Source organism: Homalodisca vitripennis, unplaced genomic scaffold (assembly GCF_021130785.1).
Source record: "Homalodisca vitripennis isolate AUS2020 unplaced genomic scaffold, UT_GWSS_2.1 ScUCBcl_2246;HRSCAF=6801, whole genome shotgun sequence".
In the NCBI taxonomy this organism is placed as follows: Eukaryota; Metazoa; Arthropoda; class Insecta; order Hemiptera; family Cicadellidae; genus Homalodisca; species Homalodisca vitripennis.
The window spans coordinates 312-19,508 of NW_025778406.1; the positions used below are offsets into that span (position 1 = coordinate 312).

The 19,197-nt window shown below is 33.5% G+C and overlaps 1 protein-coding gene across 1 annotated transcript in view; it reads left to right on the plus strand.

Moving 5' to 3' along the window:
• The first annotated feature begins 2,962 nt into the window (after positions 1 to 2,962).
• Positions 2,963 to 19,197, plus strand: part of LOC124371935 — a 59,128-nt gene continuing 42,893 nt past the window's right edge. Inside the window, exons 1-6 of the mRNA XM_046830304.1 lie at positions 2,963 to 3,127; positions 5,224 to 5,443; positions 10,331 to 10,426; positions 10,860 to 10,974; positions 15,540 to 15,810; positions 17,705 to 17,838. Of these exons, the coding sequence (XP_046686260.1) occupies positions 5,311 to 5,443; positions 10,331 to 10,426; positions 10,860 to 10,974; positions 15,540 to 15,810; positions 17,705 to 17,838 (749 nt within the window). The 5' untranslated portion in view covers positions 2,963 to 3,127; positions 5,224 to 5,310. The remainder of the gene's footprint in view (positions 3,128 to 5,223; positions 5,444 to 10,330; positions 10,427 to 10,859; positions 10,975 to 15,539; positions 15,811 to 17,704; positions 17,839 to 19,197) is intronic.

Below are 19,197 nucleotides of genomic sequence, written 5' to 3' on the forward strand. Positions count from 1 at the left end.
ATTTTGATAAAATTAGAAACATTTCTAACCACAGCTCATTCAGGCATCACCCTGAGTTGTCCCTGAGCATTAAACATGACACTACACTATTCATCTCGGTAAAAATTAAATTCCGGGTTTTTTGTGCCTGGAAAACAAAAACTGTTGCAATACACACAGCCGAACGCAGTGACTCATGATTGCTCTCCTCACACACCATTGCATAAACGCTCTTGTACCGTACATCCGTTGCAGCTGTCTGTGGTTGTGCATAAAATCAGATTGATGATTTGGTGCAACAATAGATTGTACAATTATCATAACTTCAAGTCTGAGTCGTACATTTGGTGTTAAAGATTTTCTGCATAGTTTTTTTTTGGAAACAGTACTTTTTGGTAATGGTGAAACATTTCAGTTCCAATTCATAGGAAAAAAATTATTCAAACAAATTTTATGTAGGAATTAAAGCTTTTCAATTCTTTACCGCAAATTTTTTATAACAGATTTATCATATAAATAATTCTCAAACAAAATTGGAAATCTTCGCTTTGATAAGACCAATTATTCAGCAAATATAATGTAGATTCAGCTAATTTTTAAAATTTGTAAGTTTTTTTTAAATTGTACAATTTTAATGCTATTTTAATTGTACGTTTTAATGGTTTTTAAATTATTTTAGTTAGTAGCTATTTAGTTGGTAAGTTTATACATGACGAGGCACGTGTTTTGTATTACAATTTGTTATATTTTATAAATCTGCTAATGTAGTTCATTACAAATTGTTTTTAGCAAGTGGTTCAATAGTGTCATCTGCATGTACAGAGTGCCCCATGTAGAACCAGTTTGGGAATGTTGTAGATAGTCAGGCTATCAGATAAAACTTACTGCTAAAACTAAAGAGTTTTATCATCATTTTATGAGTATTTGTATTCCAACCGTGCGTATTATTTGATTGTAACACCAGGTATTCGTAATGTTAAAGTTCATAGTATTGTTTAAATGCAAATTTGTATCTGTATAGTTTAATTAGTATAGTAATGTATTGCACTTTAGTTTCACACGGAAGTAATACTTGTATTTGACAACTGATTTTCTAATCTTCAAATAAAACTGGAATTTTCTGCTCTATGCGTTTTGAGTGGAATTTAAAGTATGATGTAGTGATGTAACAGGTCAAATTACGACATTTGAATATTCGCGGGGAATTGGCAGACTGTGACGTCAGTGAATCGGCAGACTGTGACGTCAGTGAATTACATGTTGTCGGAATTGAGATTTATTTAATTAATAACGGAGAAATATATTTAACTTTATACGGGAACAAATTTAATTAATTAAAATGAGTTAAAACATAACCAAAATTCGTGTTTTTACAAAAAGTACTAAATAAAATTACGCAGAAAAAGCCAATTGTGGGATAAAATGACTTGCATATTGATGACGCCAGAAAGCACATGTTGCTAAAAATTTAAATAAAATGCTTTGGAAAAATAATAAAAGAAAATAGAAAGACTTAATTTGATCAATTATAGTGAACGTGATAAATTTCGACAATTATAAGAAAAGGAATCAAATTATATTCAATCGTGAAGACGCTGATTTGAACGGGAGAGGGGATGAACATTGTGTGAGTCGGTATGCTTAGTTTTATACGGAGAATCCTTCTTCTCTTTCTAGACTTGAAGCAAGGAGGTTGTGAACTCATGTGGATCCTCCTGGTACAGTAGTGAGGAAATTAATTATGAAACTGTACTATTGTGCATTGAAGTTTTTAATAAGGGATGGGATGTTGTGTTGGATTCTCAAATTATCAAAGCAAAGTAGGTGGAATTGGGACAGTGTAATGTAATAAATAAATTGACATCAAGGTCATTTACTTTGTCTTTATTGAGTATCCCATCTACAGAGAAATGTGGTAAATAAGATAAACAAACTTTAAATTAAAGTATATTTGCTTTTAAAAAACTTTTTTGATTCAAAGTGATTAATAAGAACAGTGAATATTTTGTGAACTTTATTATGATATAAACAATCATATTGATCAGAATTTTTAATGGAGTAATATTGAGTTTTTAACCATCATTCAACCTATTTAAAAAAAACCTGAGATAGATATAGACCCAGTGTTGGTGATATCAACAACACCACAGACGTTGGAATTTTGATAGTTATTTAATATCAACTTGGAATAATATGAGTTAGCCAACACGAAGCAATTTGCATAACCAATGAGGGACAGCACACTTGAATACCGATTTTGAGAAAATTGGGACAACAAAAGGGCACCTGGAACGTAAACAAAATTGTACAGCCAACTGCAGACTGAAATGTAGCAGAAGGGCGACCAAAGTGGATCGTAGCAGAAATTAGGCACAGCAACGAGGGGGACCGTAGCAGTGATTATGATAGCACTGCCATATGTTTAGGGAAATAGATGATAAAATGTACATGTTTTTCTAAGTATGACAGAAAAAATAAGAAGATTTGTATTTTTAATTTGCTTTAAAAGATTTTAAAATGGTTTTAAGATTTCACGTTTTCTAACATTCAATGATTTTTTTAAACACCATGCATAGTATGGTGACAAATTTATATATGTCAGATACATTTACCATTCAGATAGTTTTGAAAAAAAAAAACAAGATATTATCTTAACTATTTATGTGGCTATAGCCAAAAACGTTATAACAGTCAAGAGCTTAGTAAAAAATCACACAAAAATTAAAACTTGAAAACGAATTTAACTTGATAACATGTTTTAGGTTATTTGAGTACCTTTAGAGGTGCACTATCTCTGGGCTTTTGCTTGACACAAATTTTTGGAATACCCTGTATGTAACTGATTCATAGGTTTCCTTGTAAATAGGTTGTTAGATTGTTCTTTAGTACATGTTTGAGAGTTCATAATTACAGTGTAATATATTAATGTATGGTCGTGTATTTACCACCCAATTTTTGATGTGCGATATTTCTCTCTGCCTGTAGGGAATGGCGACCCAGTTTGTGTTGGACCACGATTGGGAAAAAACTGAACGCACTGGTCTTTTTCCCAGCCCTGTGGCCCGTCCTTGCCGTCAACGTCTGGAAAGTCTTGTCTAACAGAGCGGACATTCTCAACGTAGTTAATCCCATCATTGAAATTTGCCAGGTGAGAAGTTTGATGTAGCTTGCTCAACTTCAACATAACCAGTTTTAAAATCACATGGTTTGTATACAGTGCATATACAGTATGTGAATGTATGCAGCAAACGTCTAAAATGTATTCTATAGTTTAAAATTAAACTTTCCTGTTCTTTAAACAATGTCCATACCTACTTGGATAGTAACATTGATACATCATTATAAGTTCTTTCTAACACCCTAAACAGCCCTCAGAGAGCTTATTATCTTTTTGAACGGGGTTTTAACCCTAAAACTGTGGGAAAGGCGTCTGCAATGTCTTTAGACAAATTATTTAATTGCATTGCTATTATACACAATATCACTATGACATTGGTACCATTCAGTTTCAGGAGATTCTAATTTATATTTTGTGCCTGTAGATGTGATATAATGACCGTAGTAAATATTTTTTCAAACTATTTGCAGTAAAACAAAATTCAATGCAGTAAAGTTGTTCTATGGGTCTGTGAACAATGAAATTGTATATAGAATTGAATAGTGTGCCTTTGAACAAAATACAGTAGTTTTCTAAAACAAACAGTTAAAAAATAATTGTTTAGTAAATAAAAAAATATTTTGAGATTGTAATAAAAATTATAAGCAATACCTTATCAATATAATTGTATATTTGTTGGTATAGTACGAGACACTTCATTGTAAGCTGGCCGTATGGGCAGTGACATTGTCATGTCATTTGATTTGATTCTCAGTATTAGGCGACTTGACGACATCTCGTTTCGTTCCGGTTGTTTACATCTGTTTTGTTCTTCAGCATTCAATTACTCTGCATATTTTTATTTTATTATCAACTTGGGCATGCGTTGATATTTCTCGTACTATAGTACAATTCTTAATGCGAAAATTGACAATAATGTAGTAAGTAATGTTAAATTTTAATTTAAATAAATAAATTACCTTCAAATTAGTATTTAAAAAAATGTAATGTAACATAGCCGTTTTTAAAGACATTTTAGAAGAAATTTACACAGGTCCCAAAAACATCTGAGACAATTGTACAATAAAGACTACTTGTTTCTGACCCACCCTTGCCAATCACTGTACAGATCTAGACCACAGCAAAGATCTCGATCTATCTGAACAGTGATTAATAAGACTGGTTGACTTGATTTTCTTTGTATTAATTATGTGACTTAATAATGACTTAGTTATCTCATATTCGGGTCAAGTAAAATAATAAAAAAATTACTTACTAGTGATTTTCATATCATATCCAATGAAAGTTTATATATGAGGTGATATAAATAAGAGTAAGAATATTTTTATTGACGTTTAGGCTTAAAAAGGCATTGACAGTCATTCAAATTGAGCAATATTGCCATGTCAATATTATCTATCTGTATAAATAATATAACAATACTTAATTTTAAGACTAATAAGTTAATGAATAAAAATAGTTGAAAAAGTAATTGCAAAATAAAATCTCACAAACTTATTTTTTATGAAACTAGAGACAAAAATAACAATATAAACATAACAACTTATCCATATACAAAGAAAACACAAATTTATGTATCAATAAAATTAGACAGACCTATTTTAAAACATTAATAAATAATTAAGTACAGTACAAAACTAAGTTCTTAATTTAAAAATTGGTCACAGACATTAAGAAAAATTGATCTAAAGAATAAAAAGAATGTGTTTAAACATTGTCACTGAATGTCCACTTATAAGGTCATTAACCTTATTGTACACTTTCAGAGACAATACAATTTGACTTAATAAAGATTTGCTCAATCTATGGTACTCAATTGCTGCCTTTTTCTTATTACAAGTAAATTGTGGTCATGAATTTTATTTGTAAATTAAAAAAAGTCATAATTCTTCAAAATCAAAGATTTAGATTCATTAGTGTTTAAAATCACAATCCGTCCATATAATTAAACAAAATAAATCATACTTTATAACTTTATAAAATAACTGAATTTTTTTGTTGGCAGCAAGTTAGGTATGGATTCTGTCCTTAAATATGTTTTTATCAATATAAATGTTAGGTGAGATTCCTGATAAGAAAATCAAATCTTGCAGTGGCAGTATAAATGTGGTATGTAACGTTTGTAGAGCCACTACCCGAACCAGCTGAGTCAGATCTGTGAGACCACCAAGAGACTGAAGGTGGTGACAGACTGGCTGACGGCGCAAGGCCAGATGGCACTGCCAGACGTGAACGTGATGCTCTCCCTGGCCAGGAACCACAGCCCTCTGTATATCTTGCAGGCCACCACTGATTTGGTAGATCTGGACCATCATCGGCTGCTTGACCTTCTTTTGGAACTGGAAGGTGACATACACGTCTGACTATTAAATAATTGCATCATTCTTTTTATACGATAGTTGTTAGGAGAAGTGTCTTAAGTTTTTGAATTCCTAAATTTTGTCGGTGCATGAGACCTTGATAGAGGTAAGCTATAACATCGACAAAGTGGGATACGTATGTAGCTATGGTGGGAAGGATTGGTTCAGTGCGAATGTGTCGACTTTACCTTCCACTTAGTGCAGCGTCTGAAATACTACGCTATCACAGACTCGGCTCTTGCGACCTAGAATCCCGGAATCCATGACCATCTGAAGAGATTTTTAAAAAGTCGGTGTTGAAGAAGTTCAACACGAACTCTTTGCATTGAAATGAAAAATGTCTTTATTGAATACAACGAAAAACCATACTCAATTGGCGAGGTTAGGACTATTAAGTCCTCTCTTACACCTAACCATTGTTTCGACATCAGTGACACCTAGACTGGAAAATCAAGTGTAATGTAGATGAAGAGGTATTTTCATTGTCTCATCTGGTGCATAATTGCGCTCATCAGATATCAGATGCTGCACTAAGCAAAAGGTGACGTGGACTTAACTCAACATTCAAAGTGGGATACTTAACAATTCTATAACAATTTTAAGGTTTTTTAAAAATAAGAAATGTATCGTTGTTCATCGTATCAAAAGACATTCTTCATTCAATTTGAATCATTTTAATTTCATTTTTTATGATTTGAACAAAATATAAAATATTCGGAAACCACGTTTTTTTTCTTCATAAATGGTATAAACAAATATAAGATTATTCCTCGAGTTTAGGTCTATTAGGATTTTACTCTGGGCTCTGTTAGTATTCATTGAAACATATCCATTGTAATTAGTAAAGGCTCCAAGTTATAACATGTGCTTCAATTTGAACCCGATGTCTTGCATGAATGAACAGTTGGGCAAGTATGTAATAATACTTGTAAGTCAGAATGGACATAAGTAATTAAATCATGGTCCTAAAGTTAAAAATGATATTTTGCTATAAAAAATGTCCTGTTGTTTAATTGGATATAATTATTTCTTAATGGGTCACATAGTAAGTTGAGGTTTTGTTTTTCTATTTTTAATTGCCAAAAGGTTAAACAGAAAAATTAATTATATTAGATTTAAATTATTAATAATTGAATGATCGCCAAATACTTCTTAATCATTCGCGGACGAATGTAGATATATCCACTAAAGACAGTTTTTGACAATTTGGTGATGTATCTGCAAAAAATCAGAACAACACCATAACAATTTACTTATTATGTAAAACTGTTAAAAATCATACTTATCGAAGAAAATTTATAAAAATATGTATAAAAACTCTCAAAACACAAATTGAATCATTACATGAATGAAATCATTATTTTTAAGTACAATTTGTTTTATGCATTGGCAACACTGCAGTCATATATATATTCACTGTTTAATTGGAATTAAATTAGGCTATTGCCGCTTTAATGAATATAAACAAAAGTCATTTGACAGGTATTTGGTCTTCCATCATATATTAGTTTTGCTTATTTAAACACATATGTGAAAGAAATAGCCAAATACAAAATAATTGAAATCGTAAAAAAGTAAGGCTCTGTGGAGTAATGGTAGCACATTTCACCCGGCAAGTGAGAGATCCGGGTTCGAGTCCCGGCGGAGCAAGTACTTTTTGTGATTCAATGTTTATTGGAATTAAATTAGGCTATTGCCACTTATACAAATTTAATGAATATACAGGGTGTTTGAAAAGTATGGGTACGGCTTAATATTTTAAAAACCATAGGAGATAATATCTATAAACCTTTGCACAGTGTCGTATGGCTATGTAAACTATTTTCCCTTGCTATTACCATGACATGCCCAACCATGGGGGGACGGCCCACAGAGGGAAAAACATTGGAAATCTTAAATTGAAGCATGGGTCGAGTGATACCTCATTTGAAAGAGCTCACTTAGTAGAGTTGAATTACGCAAACCACATCTCAAAAGGTTTATCCAATCAGAAATGGCGGGTTGTTTTAGGTACACATTGTGAAGTACATTATGCGCTGCCATTTCTGACTGGATCGTCGTATTCTGATGCGGTAGGCGGCGTTTCACTCTACTAACCAATGTGTTTTCACTGATTTTTTTAATTAGCAAATTATGTCATAAATTTATAACACAATAAATACCGATGTTTTTTAGTTACAAACCCAAAACTGTTTACAATTTAATGAGTTATTCAAATGACCCTCAAACACCTCAAGAAACACCTCATGTCCATTTTTTAATGTTAGGAAAGTTAAAGTCAAAAATCTCATCAGTGTATTTTGTTACATTAACCTAAGTTGCAAACTCTAGCCATCTTTGAACGGCTGTCATTTTTGACTCGGTCATCCCGTTTGAGGTCGGGTTTGCGGCTTTGTACTCTTACTAATAAAGACCTTTAATTTGATATGCATATCAACCTATGCTTACATTTAAGATTTTCTTCTGACTCCTAGCGGGCCGCCCCCCTGAGGAAGTAGCGGATTACTGAATATGTGATAAAATAGATTTTTATGTCTAGTAACTTTGTGTAAGGTTTTGTAGCTCTATTTTAAATATTTTGAAAAATATTCAACCGACCCGGGACTTTTTGGACCCAAAAAACTCTTGCCATCTTTGAACGGCTGCCATTTTTGACTCGGTTATCCGTTTGAGGTCGGGTTTGTGGCTCTGTACTCTACTAATATAGACCTTTAATTTGATATGCATATCAACCTATGCTTACATTTAAAATTTTTCTTCTGACTCCTAGCGGGCCGCCCCCCTGAGGAAGTAGCGGATCACTGAATATGTGATAAAATAGATTTTTATGTCCAGTAACTTTGTGTAAGGTTTTTGTAGCTCTATTATAAATATTTTGAAAAATATTCAACCGACCTGGGACTTTTTGGACACCCTGTATATCTATATATATAAAAGAAAGTCGTGTTGTTACAACTATTTATAACTCAAGAACGGCTGAACCCGATTTGGCTGAAAATTGGTAGGGAGGTAACTAAGAACTGGGAGAAGGACATAGGATACTTTTTATCCAGTTCCCGATTCAGGATTCCGCCCCAATGGTCTCTAAAAGTTACAAAAATGCCCGTAAGAAATGCATTGCACAGCAAACATATGTTATTAAGTGAAAGAGCCTTTTCAAATTTAATCAGCTTTTCTTTGTAAACATATATAAATGCGACAAAAGAAATATATGTTTTTTTAAATTTAATTATTATTTTAAATTTCTTTACACTTATAGTTTGAAAACATAGAGTAAGCTTAAGAGAAACAGCAAATTTTGTTTCAACTGTTTCTGCAATCACTGTTAAACATAGACTTTACTATCCAGATAATACAATTCAAATTTGACGTAAAAATTCACCTTTAACTGCAATATTTATCTAATATAAACCATGCTCATGCTTTGATCAGAAGAGCAATGCAGATATCAAAATTACTATCTTACGTTGGCTACAAATATAAAGAATGTTATAAAACCAACCTTAGTTGTTTTTTTTGACAGAAGTATGGTTCTCGAAACTCCGTGTGTACATATTCTCTCGATCGAGACAACAAAGCAAGCTCAATCATGGCATCGGAGATATAACTAATTTGATCCAGAAGTGATACACGCGCAAAGCCTAAAATAAAAACGATACGCAATTTCGCTTAACATCTGAAGCTCATAATCATTAGACTGTAATAATATGTACCATAAAATATGCCTATTTTCGTTTCAAAATTACATTGGGCGCCATCATTTATTACATTGTATGTGCCGCTAATGAATTCCAACTTTTTGACTCCTGTCCACGGTGGTCTAATATAGTTCAATTGTATACAAAAATCATAGAATATTGGAGAAAAAATCCAGTTATTTCACAGGTGCATATTGAGACTGTTTTAACATTTAAATCTTAAATAGAATCATGAGCTTGGAGTATCTTTCAGTGACTATCATTTATCTCAGAAGGGTAATAACGACGTTCAAAAGAAATATGCCTCCTATGTCCCAATTCTTTTGTAGGAAATCGTGTGTGAAGCCGTGGTTATTTGGTTGTAAATTGGTATTTTATTGAAAATGAAGAGTTTTCGTTATAAAATACTATGAATTTATTGATGAACTAGCTGTTACCCGCAGCCAATTCGCGCATAATTGCTTTTACTAAGTAATATAAGGAATTCGGTTCTTAAGATTTGCGTGCGAAGCCGTGGGTAACAGCTAGTATATATATATATCAGCATGTCTTTTTTGTCATAAAACATCTAAAGAACTACTTGTGAAAATTTTCTATCCAACACACAGTTTTATATCAAAATCTGTCAGGAAAACGTGTTTGTAAAATCTTTTTGTCCCCAGCCTAAAATACTCTATATATTTTGCTAACTTCTAGCTGTCCGTGAAGGGTTAATTGATACTCTGTCTTATTTTTTAAGGTGAAAATAAATTTGTCAAAGATTGAAGGTCGTGTCAGAATAAATACCTTGCATTAAACACTAGGTTTCTAAATGTTTAAAGTTTTAAATTATTGAAAATTAAACTGTAGAGAAACAGGTAAAGTAGTTGAAAATGTTTTGGTCTAATGGCTATTTGTAATATAATAGGACATTTTTTTAAATTGATTATATACCGGTATACATTGAAGATTGACGTGTAAACAAATGTAATGAATGTATACTGGTAGGCTGTACATCACATCATTAATATCTCTAGAATCCACATCCACACTCTTAACTTAATACAGGTTCTTATAGGCGTTGTATTACAGTAGACTGGTACACAAATTGTAGAGAACCCATTAATCTTCTTTTAAAACCCCATATAGTGAACAGTAAACAAGATTATTATTGTTCATATTGGTTTTGATTTCAGGACCAAACAGTTGGAATGTTCAAGTGTTTGAAGGATTTACAATTCTTTTCTCTGTGTTCCAAATTCTTGAGAAGGCTGTGGATATCTTCAATGAATGTAAGTGTCATGAACTGTTATATCACTTTTAGTATAGTCCGAAAACATGAAATATTGCGGATTCATTCTGTGGGAGGATTGCTTTGTTATGATCTATGGCAAATACCTTTGTTAAACCAATCAATCCAATACGAAAATACTAAATACTGATAGCCCTCCTTGATCAGTTCATCTGAATGTGGATTTTGATTAATTTTAACAGCAGACTAAAAAAATTTACTTATCACTAAATTGGGAATGTGATGCAGGTTACAATATGGCATGTTGTTTAGTAACAAGTGGTTCTGTTGTCTTCGACATTGCCTCAAGTTCATTTTTCTACAAAATATATTAAATTAAGCATTACATTATTTTAAAATTAAAACCGGCCTACATAGAATCCCAGTTAATCAACATGAAATAGAATGCTTTACTGTATTGTATGTTTATCCAGATGAAAAAGAAGACAATGACTGTGATTTAATGTGCCTTAAATACAAGGAAGAGGTTAGCAAACCGATTTCGGACCTTGACAAAAGTCTGAACAAACTGGAGCCGTTGGATTTTAGGTGAGTAATATTTTTTATTGAGAAAGAAACAGGGTTTTAATGCTAATATTTTGAGTCTTGGATGACATTTGCTAATGGTTTTATTGGAGAACGTCTACAACTCACTGTAGTTTGACAAGAAACACTAGATAGAACTTTGGTAGTACTAGTAGCTCACGAGATAACTCATCCATTGCCATATATCGCTGTAGTTTGACAAGAAACACTAGATAGAGAACTTTGGTAGTACTAGTAGCTCTAGAGATAACTCATCCATTGCCATATATCGCTGTAGTTTGACAAGGAACACTAGATAGAACTTTGGTAGTACTAGTAGCTCACGAGATAACTCATCCATTGCCTTATATCGCTATAGTTTGACAAGGAACACTAGATAGAACTTTGATAGTACTAGTAGCTCACGAGATAACTCATCCATTACCATATATCGCTGAAGTTTGACAAGAAACACTAGATAGAGAACTTTAATAGTACTAGTAGCTCACGAGATAACTCATCCATTACCATATATCGCTGAAGTTTGACAAGAAACACTAGATAGAGAACTTTGATAGTACTAGTAGCTCACGAGATAACTCATCCATTACCATATATCGCTGAAGTTTGACAAAAAACACTAGATAGAGAACTTTGATAGTACTAGTAGCTCACGAGATAACTTATCCATTGCCATATATCACTGTAGTTTGACAAGGAACACTAGATAGAGAACTTTGATAGTACTAGTAGCTCACAAGATAACTCATCCATTGCCATATATCGCTGTAGTTTGATAGGGAACACTAGATAGAACTTTGATAGTACTAGTAGCTCACGAGATAACTCATCCATTACCATATATCGCTGAAGTTTGACAAGAAACACTAGATAGAGAACTTTGATAGTACTAGTAGCTCACGAGATAACTCATCCATTACCATATATCGCTGAAGTTTGACAAGAAACACTAGATAGAGAACTTTGATAGTACTAGTAGCTCACGAGATAACTCATCCATTACCATATATCGCTGAAGTTTGACAAGAAACACTAGATAGAACTTTGTGTAGTACTAGTAGCTCACGAGATAACTCATCCATTACCATATATCGCTGAAGTTTGACAAGAAACACTAGATAGAACTTTGATAGTACTAGTAGCTCACGAGATAACTCATCCATTGCCATACATCACTGTAGTTTGACAAGAAACACTAGATAGAGAACTTTGATAGTACTAGTAGCTCACGAGATAACTCATCCATTGCCATATATCGCTGTAGTTTGACAAGAAACACTAGATAGAGAACTTTGATAGCACTAGTAGCTCATGAGATAACTCATCCATTGCCATATATCGCTGTAGTTTGACAAGAAACACTAGATAGAGAACTTTGATAGTACTAGTAGCTCACGAGATAACTCATCCATTGCCATATATCACTGTAGTTTGACAAGAAACACTAGATAGAGAACTTTGATAGTACTAGTAGCTCACGAGATAACTCATCCATTGCCATATATCACTGTAGTTTGACAAGAAACACTAGATAGAGAACTTTGATAGCACTAGTAGCTCATGAGATAACTCATCCATTGCCATATATCGCTGTAGTTTGACAAGAAACACTAGATAGAGAACTTTGATAGTACTAGTAGCTCACGAGATAACTCAACCATTGCCATATATCGCTGTAGTTTGACAAGAAACACTAGATAGAGAACTTTGATAGTACTAGTAGCTCACGAGATAACTCATCCATTACCATAAATTGAGGCATTACAAAAGTGGACACTCTCTGTGGTGCACCCAGACTGACTTTAAGTGAACTTATTATCTCTCTCACGCGCCCCATTGATGAGTTGACGCCTCTGTTCAGCTCAGCTCATTAGAATTACAACTATAGTCTACTTCCCAAGTGCAGCATTGCTGATGTTGGAACAGGCTGATTGGGACGCTTTAGCATTATTACTTGTCGTTGACATGACACTTCATTAACTATTACCACAGAGAGTGGTTGTTCTTCTTGTAAGCTTGCAAATATTATGGATGGACATCGAACATGCAAACACAGTGGTCATGGTGTAGCCCAGAGCATCGAACATCTAACTACGAACTTAACTAATCCCTCGGACAGTTTAATGACTGATGAATGCAGACTCTGTGAAGAGACAGAAGAATCAGTGGAGCATATAAGGCTGAACTGTCCTGCTGTTTGTAAAATCAGGAAAACTTCCAGGGTCCAAAGGACAAAAAAGAACAGTAACCTAAAAATCTAACTGATTTTTTTTAGAAGCCTTAGATTCAAGTGTTAAACACAAGTAATGGAGGTGGAAAAGTCGATTTAGGACTAAGTGCAGACTCTTAAACTCTTAGACTACAAAACATTTTTCAGCACACCTGGTCCATGTGAATTAATTATATCCATGATCACCTGTTCAGTGTTATGGAAGGATATACAAAACCAAAATCGGTCTGTACATGTGTATATACCCAATATGTACCTGCTAAACTGCGCCACTGTCATATGGCGGTTATCGCGGGATAAACAAATCAAGCAATGTTGAGTGTTGTTGCTGCTGAGCGATCCTGTCCTTGCAAGCAGTTGCCTGCCGGGTGTTGGTGGTGGTTCGGAAGTCACCTTTAAACCGTTGGTCCCCAGGTTAAGTGTTCGAGAGAGCTTCTTAGCCCTAACTTCGCCTGGTAAAATAAGACGTTCTTTACTTTTTACTTTTATGTGTATCCAAATTCATGCTTTCAACAGTGTTTCACCTTTTTGTTAAAAAAAGCTGTTAAATTTAAAGTGCACATTTTCTCCCTGGTATATATTATAGAGTTGGCTAGTGACCATAGTGGTTACTTCAGACTCAGTAAATATCAGTACAGTATTTATATTATTTTGTAATATGTTTATCAATGGTTCATAACGTTAAAGATTGAATCTATTTTTAAAAGTAAGCTTTAAAAATTTGATATTTTTGCAAATTTCACAAAGTCTGATACCCTTTGAAATCATCCATTGTTAATAATAAATTGTAAACAAAGAATTGCTGTAAGTGTTACAAATAGTGTCGGTCTATTAAATGATGATACAGTCGACTCTCGATAACTCGAATTTCAAGGGAACGGCTGTTTTCTTTGAGTTACGTATAGTTCGACTTAAGAATAGTTCGAGTTATAGAGGTAATATTTCACTAAATTCGACTTACAGAGGTAATTCGACTTACAGAGGTAAACAAAATAAAATTCGAGTTATAGAGGTACAAATAAACTATGTTTTTTATTCCCTACATCCTTTACAAAACTAATGTATGTACTGTAACTACATACAGCATTTGTACTTACTGTCACACTGCAATGTATGCCTACAATTCATACGTACATACAATTCAAATTTGAAAATAATCCGTAATCTTCTTCTGCCTAAGGCTTTTTTCAGAATTTAAGTCTATAATGTTCTCAATAACAACAACAGCAGAGAACACGTTGTCTGGTACGTCACTTGATTGTTCTAAGTAGCTACGTAAAGTGTTCACTGCGGCCTTTTGTAGACAGTCGGACAATTCAGCGACATGTCCAGACCTGTTCGGCTAGGTCTATGACCTAACACAGGTTCACTGTAAACACAGCACAGCTTCTAGTTAGCGAGGGTTGATCTGAAAATTTCGAGTTGTAGAGGTAATGTATTTAAAGACTTCGACTTATCTACTGAACTTCGAGTTATAGAGGTAATTTTTCTGTTACTTCGAGTTATTGAGGTAAAATTCGGGTTCAAAATTAATTCGAGTTACGCATGGTTTTTTTTTCGAATTAGGCAGGTTTTCTCAAGGGAACGGAAAAAAATTCGAGTTATCAAAGAATTCGACTTATTGAGGTTCGAGTTATCGAGAGTCGACTGTATGTAAAAGAATTATCTGAAAAATTGTAATCTGAAACTTAGAGCAATTTCACAGAAAAGTATGGGTGTTATTTTATGTATTTTGTAGACAAAAATAAATCTGAAACTAAAGCTACCTACGACTTCGAGTGGATTGGTAAGTCAGTGGATCATCAACACTATGAATTTATTATCGCATTTTAATGTTAAAGGTTGTTGTGCTTATTTTCAGCGTTTTAAACTTACGTGCATTCAGTGAAGTGTTTGGTAAGTTTTTCAGTGTTGGTGATTAAACATGTGCAACTAACTCAACTGCAGCCAGAAAATAAATCATGTTATTTATATTTTTATCTTAAAACTAAGCTTAGAATAAATGTTATTCAGCCAACCTATTACAATCCACATAAAAAGTGGAATTGCATTCTCTACAAGTAATTTAAATTATATAGTTTTGCGAAAGTACTGCAAGTTTTGCCTAAAATTTTATCTGTACAAATTTGCAGAAATAATTGAGTAGCTCATTTCAAAAAGTAACTTGTCAGAAGGTTTAAATATTATTTCTGCGTAACCATTGATTGAAAATAGTCAGCATTTATAAAGAGCCATGTATATTAAGATTGTCCTCCTTGAAGACTTTACCCTATAAAGAAGTTATATGAAGCTTACTATAAATATCTTCCATCAAGACTGAAGGGTGTGAGGGTTACAGACTGGAAGTACTGGAGGACATATTTCTACTGCTATTCCTACGCTCAGAGGACTATTGCGAGGAGAAGGACTGTGTGGACAGCAGTGCCGAGGAGCCTGAGGAGGGTCACAATTTGCTGTCACGGTCCGCGTCGGACAGTGGTGCTCTGGAGCCACATGCCCCCACCACCTCCCGCCGCAAGAGCTCCCCAGGGCGGGCTTCTAGTACCTCCTCCTACCCCTCCACCACCACAACACAGCGAAGATCGGCAAGTCACAGAAGGAGCAATAAGGTCTGCATTTATCTTTTTTCATTCATGACAGTTCAGGGATTTCTGTTTCTATTTTATACATACTCATATTGATTCATATTAAAGGTAAAAATTGGGATTTATTTATTTAACAATGTGTGAAAAATAATAAAAGGTGGGTTTTCAATTGATAATTCATTGTAATAAATATTTTAAATGGTAAAAGAAATTTAGTAATAAGTTATTACCTTTTTTCAATGTAATATAAAATAAATTTCACCCTTTCAAAATTTTATTTATTTTATGAAGTATGAAAATAAATGTGTTATTATTTATTTAAAAACTTAAACTTTTTACACACTTCATCTGCTGTGCACCAGTTTTTTTTTTTTTTTTTCATTACGAAACATTTTTAAGGGACACCACAGAAAACTATATTGAAGTCGAACCTCTCTGAGTGTCTCAACCTTTGCATTGCTATTCATATATAATGAAATACTGGTTTATTTATCACCATTGTTGGATTGGAGTGACCTTGATCTGTTCATAATTTAAATTGAGAATAAGAACATAAAAAATATATAAATCAAATTAGGCAAAATATCAAACAGTTTAAATTACTTAGAAATTGTTCTTATTTAGAACTGAGGTTCATACAAAATGAGGTTGATTTCTGTAAAATATTGAAATTTGTAATGAACCCATATTTTTCAGAGAATATAAATTCTGTTAGTTACATTAGTTAATTTGATTCTCATTTTCTGCAAATACATTATCTTAACAATTACTGACTCTAGTAGGTTCTTAGTGTAGGAAATACAAATTTATTAACATAGGATATTACACAAGTGTACTACTATGGTTTTCCTCATGGTTATTTTCAAATTTGTATATGCAGTTGTATAACAGAATTTCGGACATTTGCCATTGTTTTATATTACAACAATATAATACTACAATTTTTTGTGACATACAGTCAACTCTTAATCAACGGCAAGCCTCCCATGATTAAACCAAAAGCATGGTCAGAACAAAGGGAACCGTTAACAATGTTAGAGTAGTAATTAATTGCTAAATAAAATGTTTTTCAGTTAATCTTACCTAACAGGAGTATTTGTAATCCATTTAAATCATCTACTTAGTTAAGAATAAAACAATTTAACACAATTTTAATACCCACGAAAATTAATAAACAAAATACAATATTTACAATCTAACCGATGATGTGTTATGATTACTTATTATTTCATTGGAAGAAATTGATTATTGTTTTTTGTGTTTTCGCAGCAGCTTCCTTCCTTATTATTGTTGAACATAACTCCCGCAAAACGAGTTTGTCACAAAGCAAACTGTCTTCCTGCCCCTCCAAACGACCTAGCAAACACTCAACGTGATTACTGTTGCCCCGCCACGCAGACTGCACATTTCTGTCTGTGTGTAGTTATTAAAACTGTCATGTTTCAACCACTACACTTCGACGCCCTGTTGTTACTTTTAAACATTATCTTGCCTCTTATCTACAAATGCTTGCATGGCAGTTCTTTATCTGATATTTAAGATCAGTATTGAAACTCAATTTAAATAAAAAGGAACTGAAATTGCAAAAATAAGATGCTCAATTGCTTTTAATTTGTATGGACCATATAATTAATTTTTATTGTCACTGAATTTTTTTACCCCAGTTAATCCGCAACACGGTTGATCATCTTTGGAAAATCACGAGTTGACTGTACATCAAAAGCAAATTTCTGAAATCCTGTTATCCTTTCAAATAAACCATCATCAGTAATAAAAAGGACAATATTTTAACATGACAATATATAATCCAAGAAGTTATAGATTATCAGAATTTTTCTTGTCTTATTTCCAATAATATGTGTTTTGTTTATGTACTAATATTTTTGTTCAATATTAATTCTAAAGTATTATTTTTCAGTCTTTTGCAGTAAAGTTCAGTCAAGGCTTTGTTTGCTACCCTTGGCTTGTCAGTGATATTCTAGGCTGTCTGAAACGCTCTCTTGAACATTTGGAAACTGTCTGTGATCATTTTGGCTGTGATAGATTTAAGAGGTAAGTGTTGAATGAATAACATCATAAGTATTCATTATCTAAAGAGAGTTCAAGGATTTTTTATTCTTAAATTTTAAATTTTATAAGTGTTTACTCTTAAATATTAAGATTTCTACACATCAAGTAGCTAAGGTGGGAAGGGTTGATTCAATGCGAATGTTGGATGTAGTTCTATTTCAACGCTCGGTTTGCGGAAAACTCGATTGTTCTTGAGTACTTTGGGATTTTGTGTAAAACATTGTAGTGCACTCAGTTGAGGGACCTGATAAAACAATCAGAACACCTCTTCATCTAGATTACACGGGATGGCTACTGGGTAACCAATTAAGAACACTTATGATCTCTGAAGTCAAAACGATGTGAAAAGCGTTTAAATATTGTTTTCGCCAAATTATTTTGATCTCTTCAGATTGACATGTACTCCAGACTCCAGGAGTCAAGTCTGTGACAGTGTCATATTTCAGACACTGCACTATGCGAAAGGTGAAATGAGCTACACTCAACACTCGTATTAAGACTTTTTAATCATATTTTAGTTCATTACAATTTGTTCCCCATATGATTCAATTTGTTTATTAAGCTAGTAAAATATAATAATAGTCTCATAGATTGATACAAATCATTGACAACTTCAAAATTATAGCCTAAAACCTATCCAGTGCACTAAAAAAGGTAGGAACAAACTTAACCCATTGCGGATCACTGACGAGCTGGGCTCGTCACGCAGCGGCCGGGCCTAACGGCACGATGACTAGCTCAGGTCGCAAAAGCGGTCTGCTTTTAAGTTTCCCTCCAATAGTTCTTTTAATGTCTGATAGATCGGGCGATCGTCTTCGCTTGTCAACTAAGAGTGTTTAACAACGGTCTACGTTTAGAATTTTCAAAAGTGTTATATATATCCTACAGATCGCATTCGTATGTTGAAGTTGAAAAATCATTCATATGAGTTTACTCTCTGCTTTTTAGCGCTTCTGATTGGGTGTTTACCCCAGTTGTTATTATAATACTTTTGAGGTTAGTGACACAACGAAAAGACGCAGACGTACATGTTGGCGGGTTTAGTCTAGACAATGGCCTGGATGTTGCAATTGCTTCGTCCGAGCCGCTTTATTTAGACTATGATTCAGACATCATCCCTGCCACCCCGGAACCTTGCTCGCGTGTTATCTTTCCTACATCACGGATACCCCAGCAGGCCCATGTTCCATCTGAACGAATACCTTCACAGCTGAATTTTCTAGTATACAATAGCGAGCGATACGATGTGGCGCACCATTGCTGTTCGTGCGGGCCGCGCTGACCATAAATTTAACCAATGTAAAAATGTTCACTAACTCTGTCAAATCTCATGGAGTGACA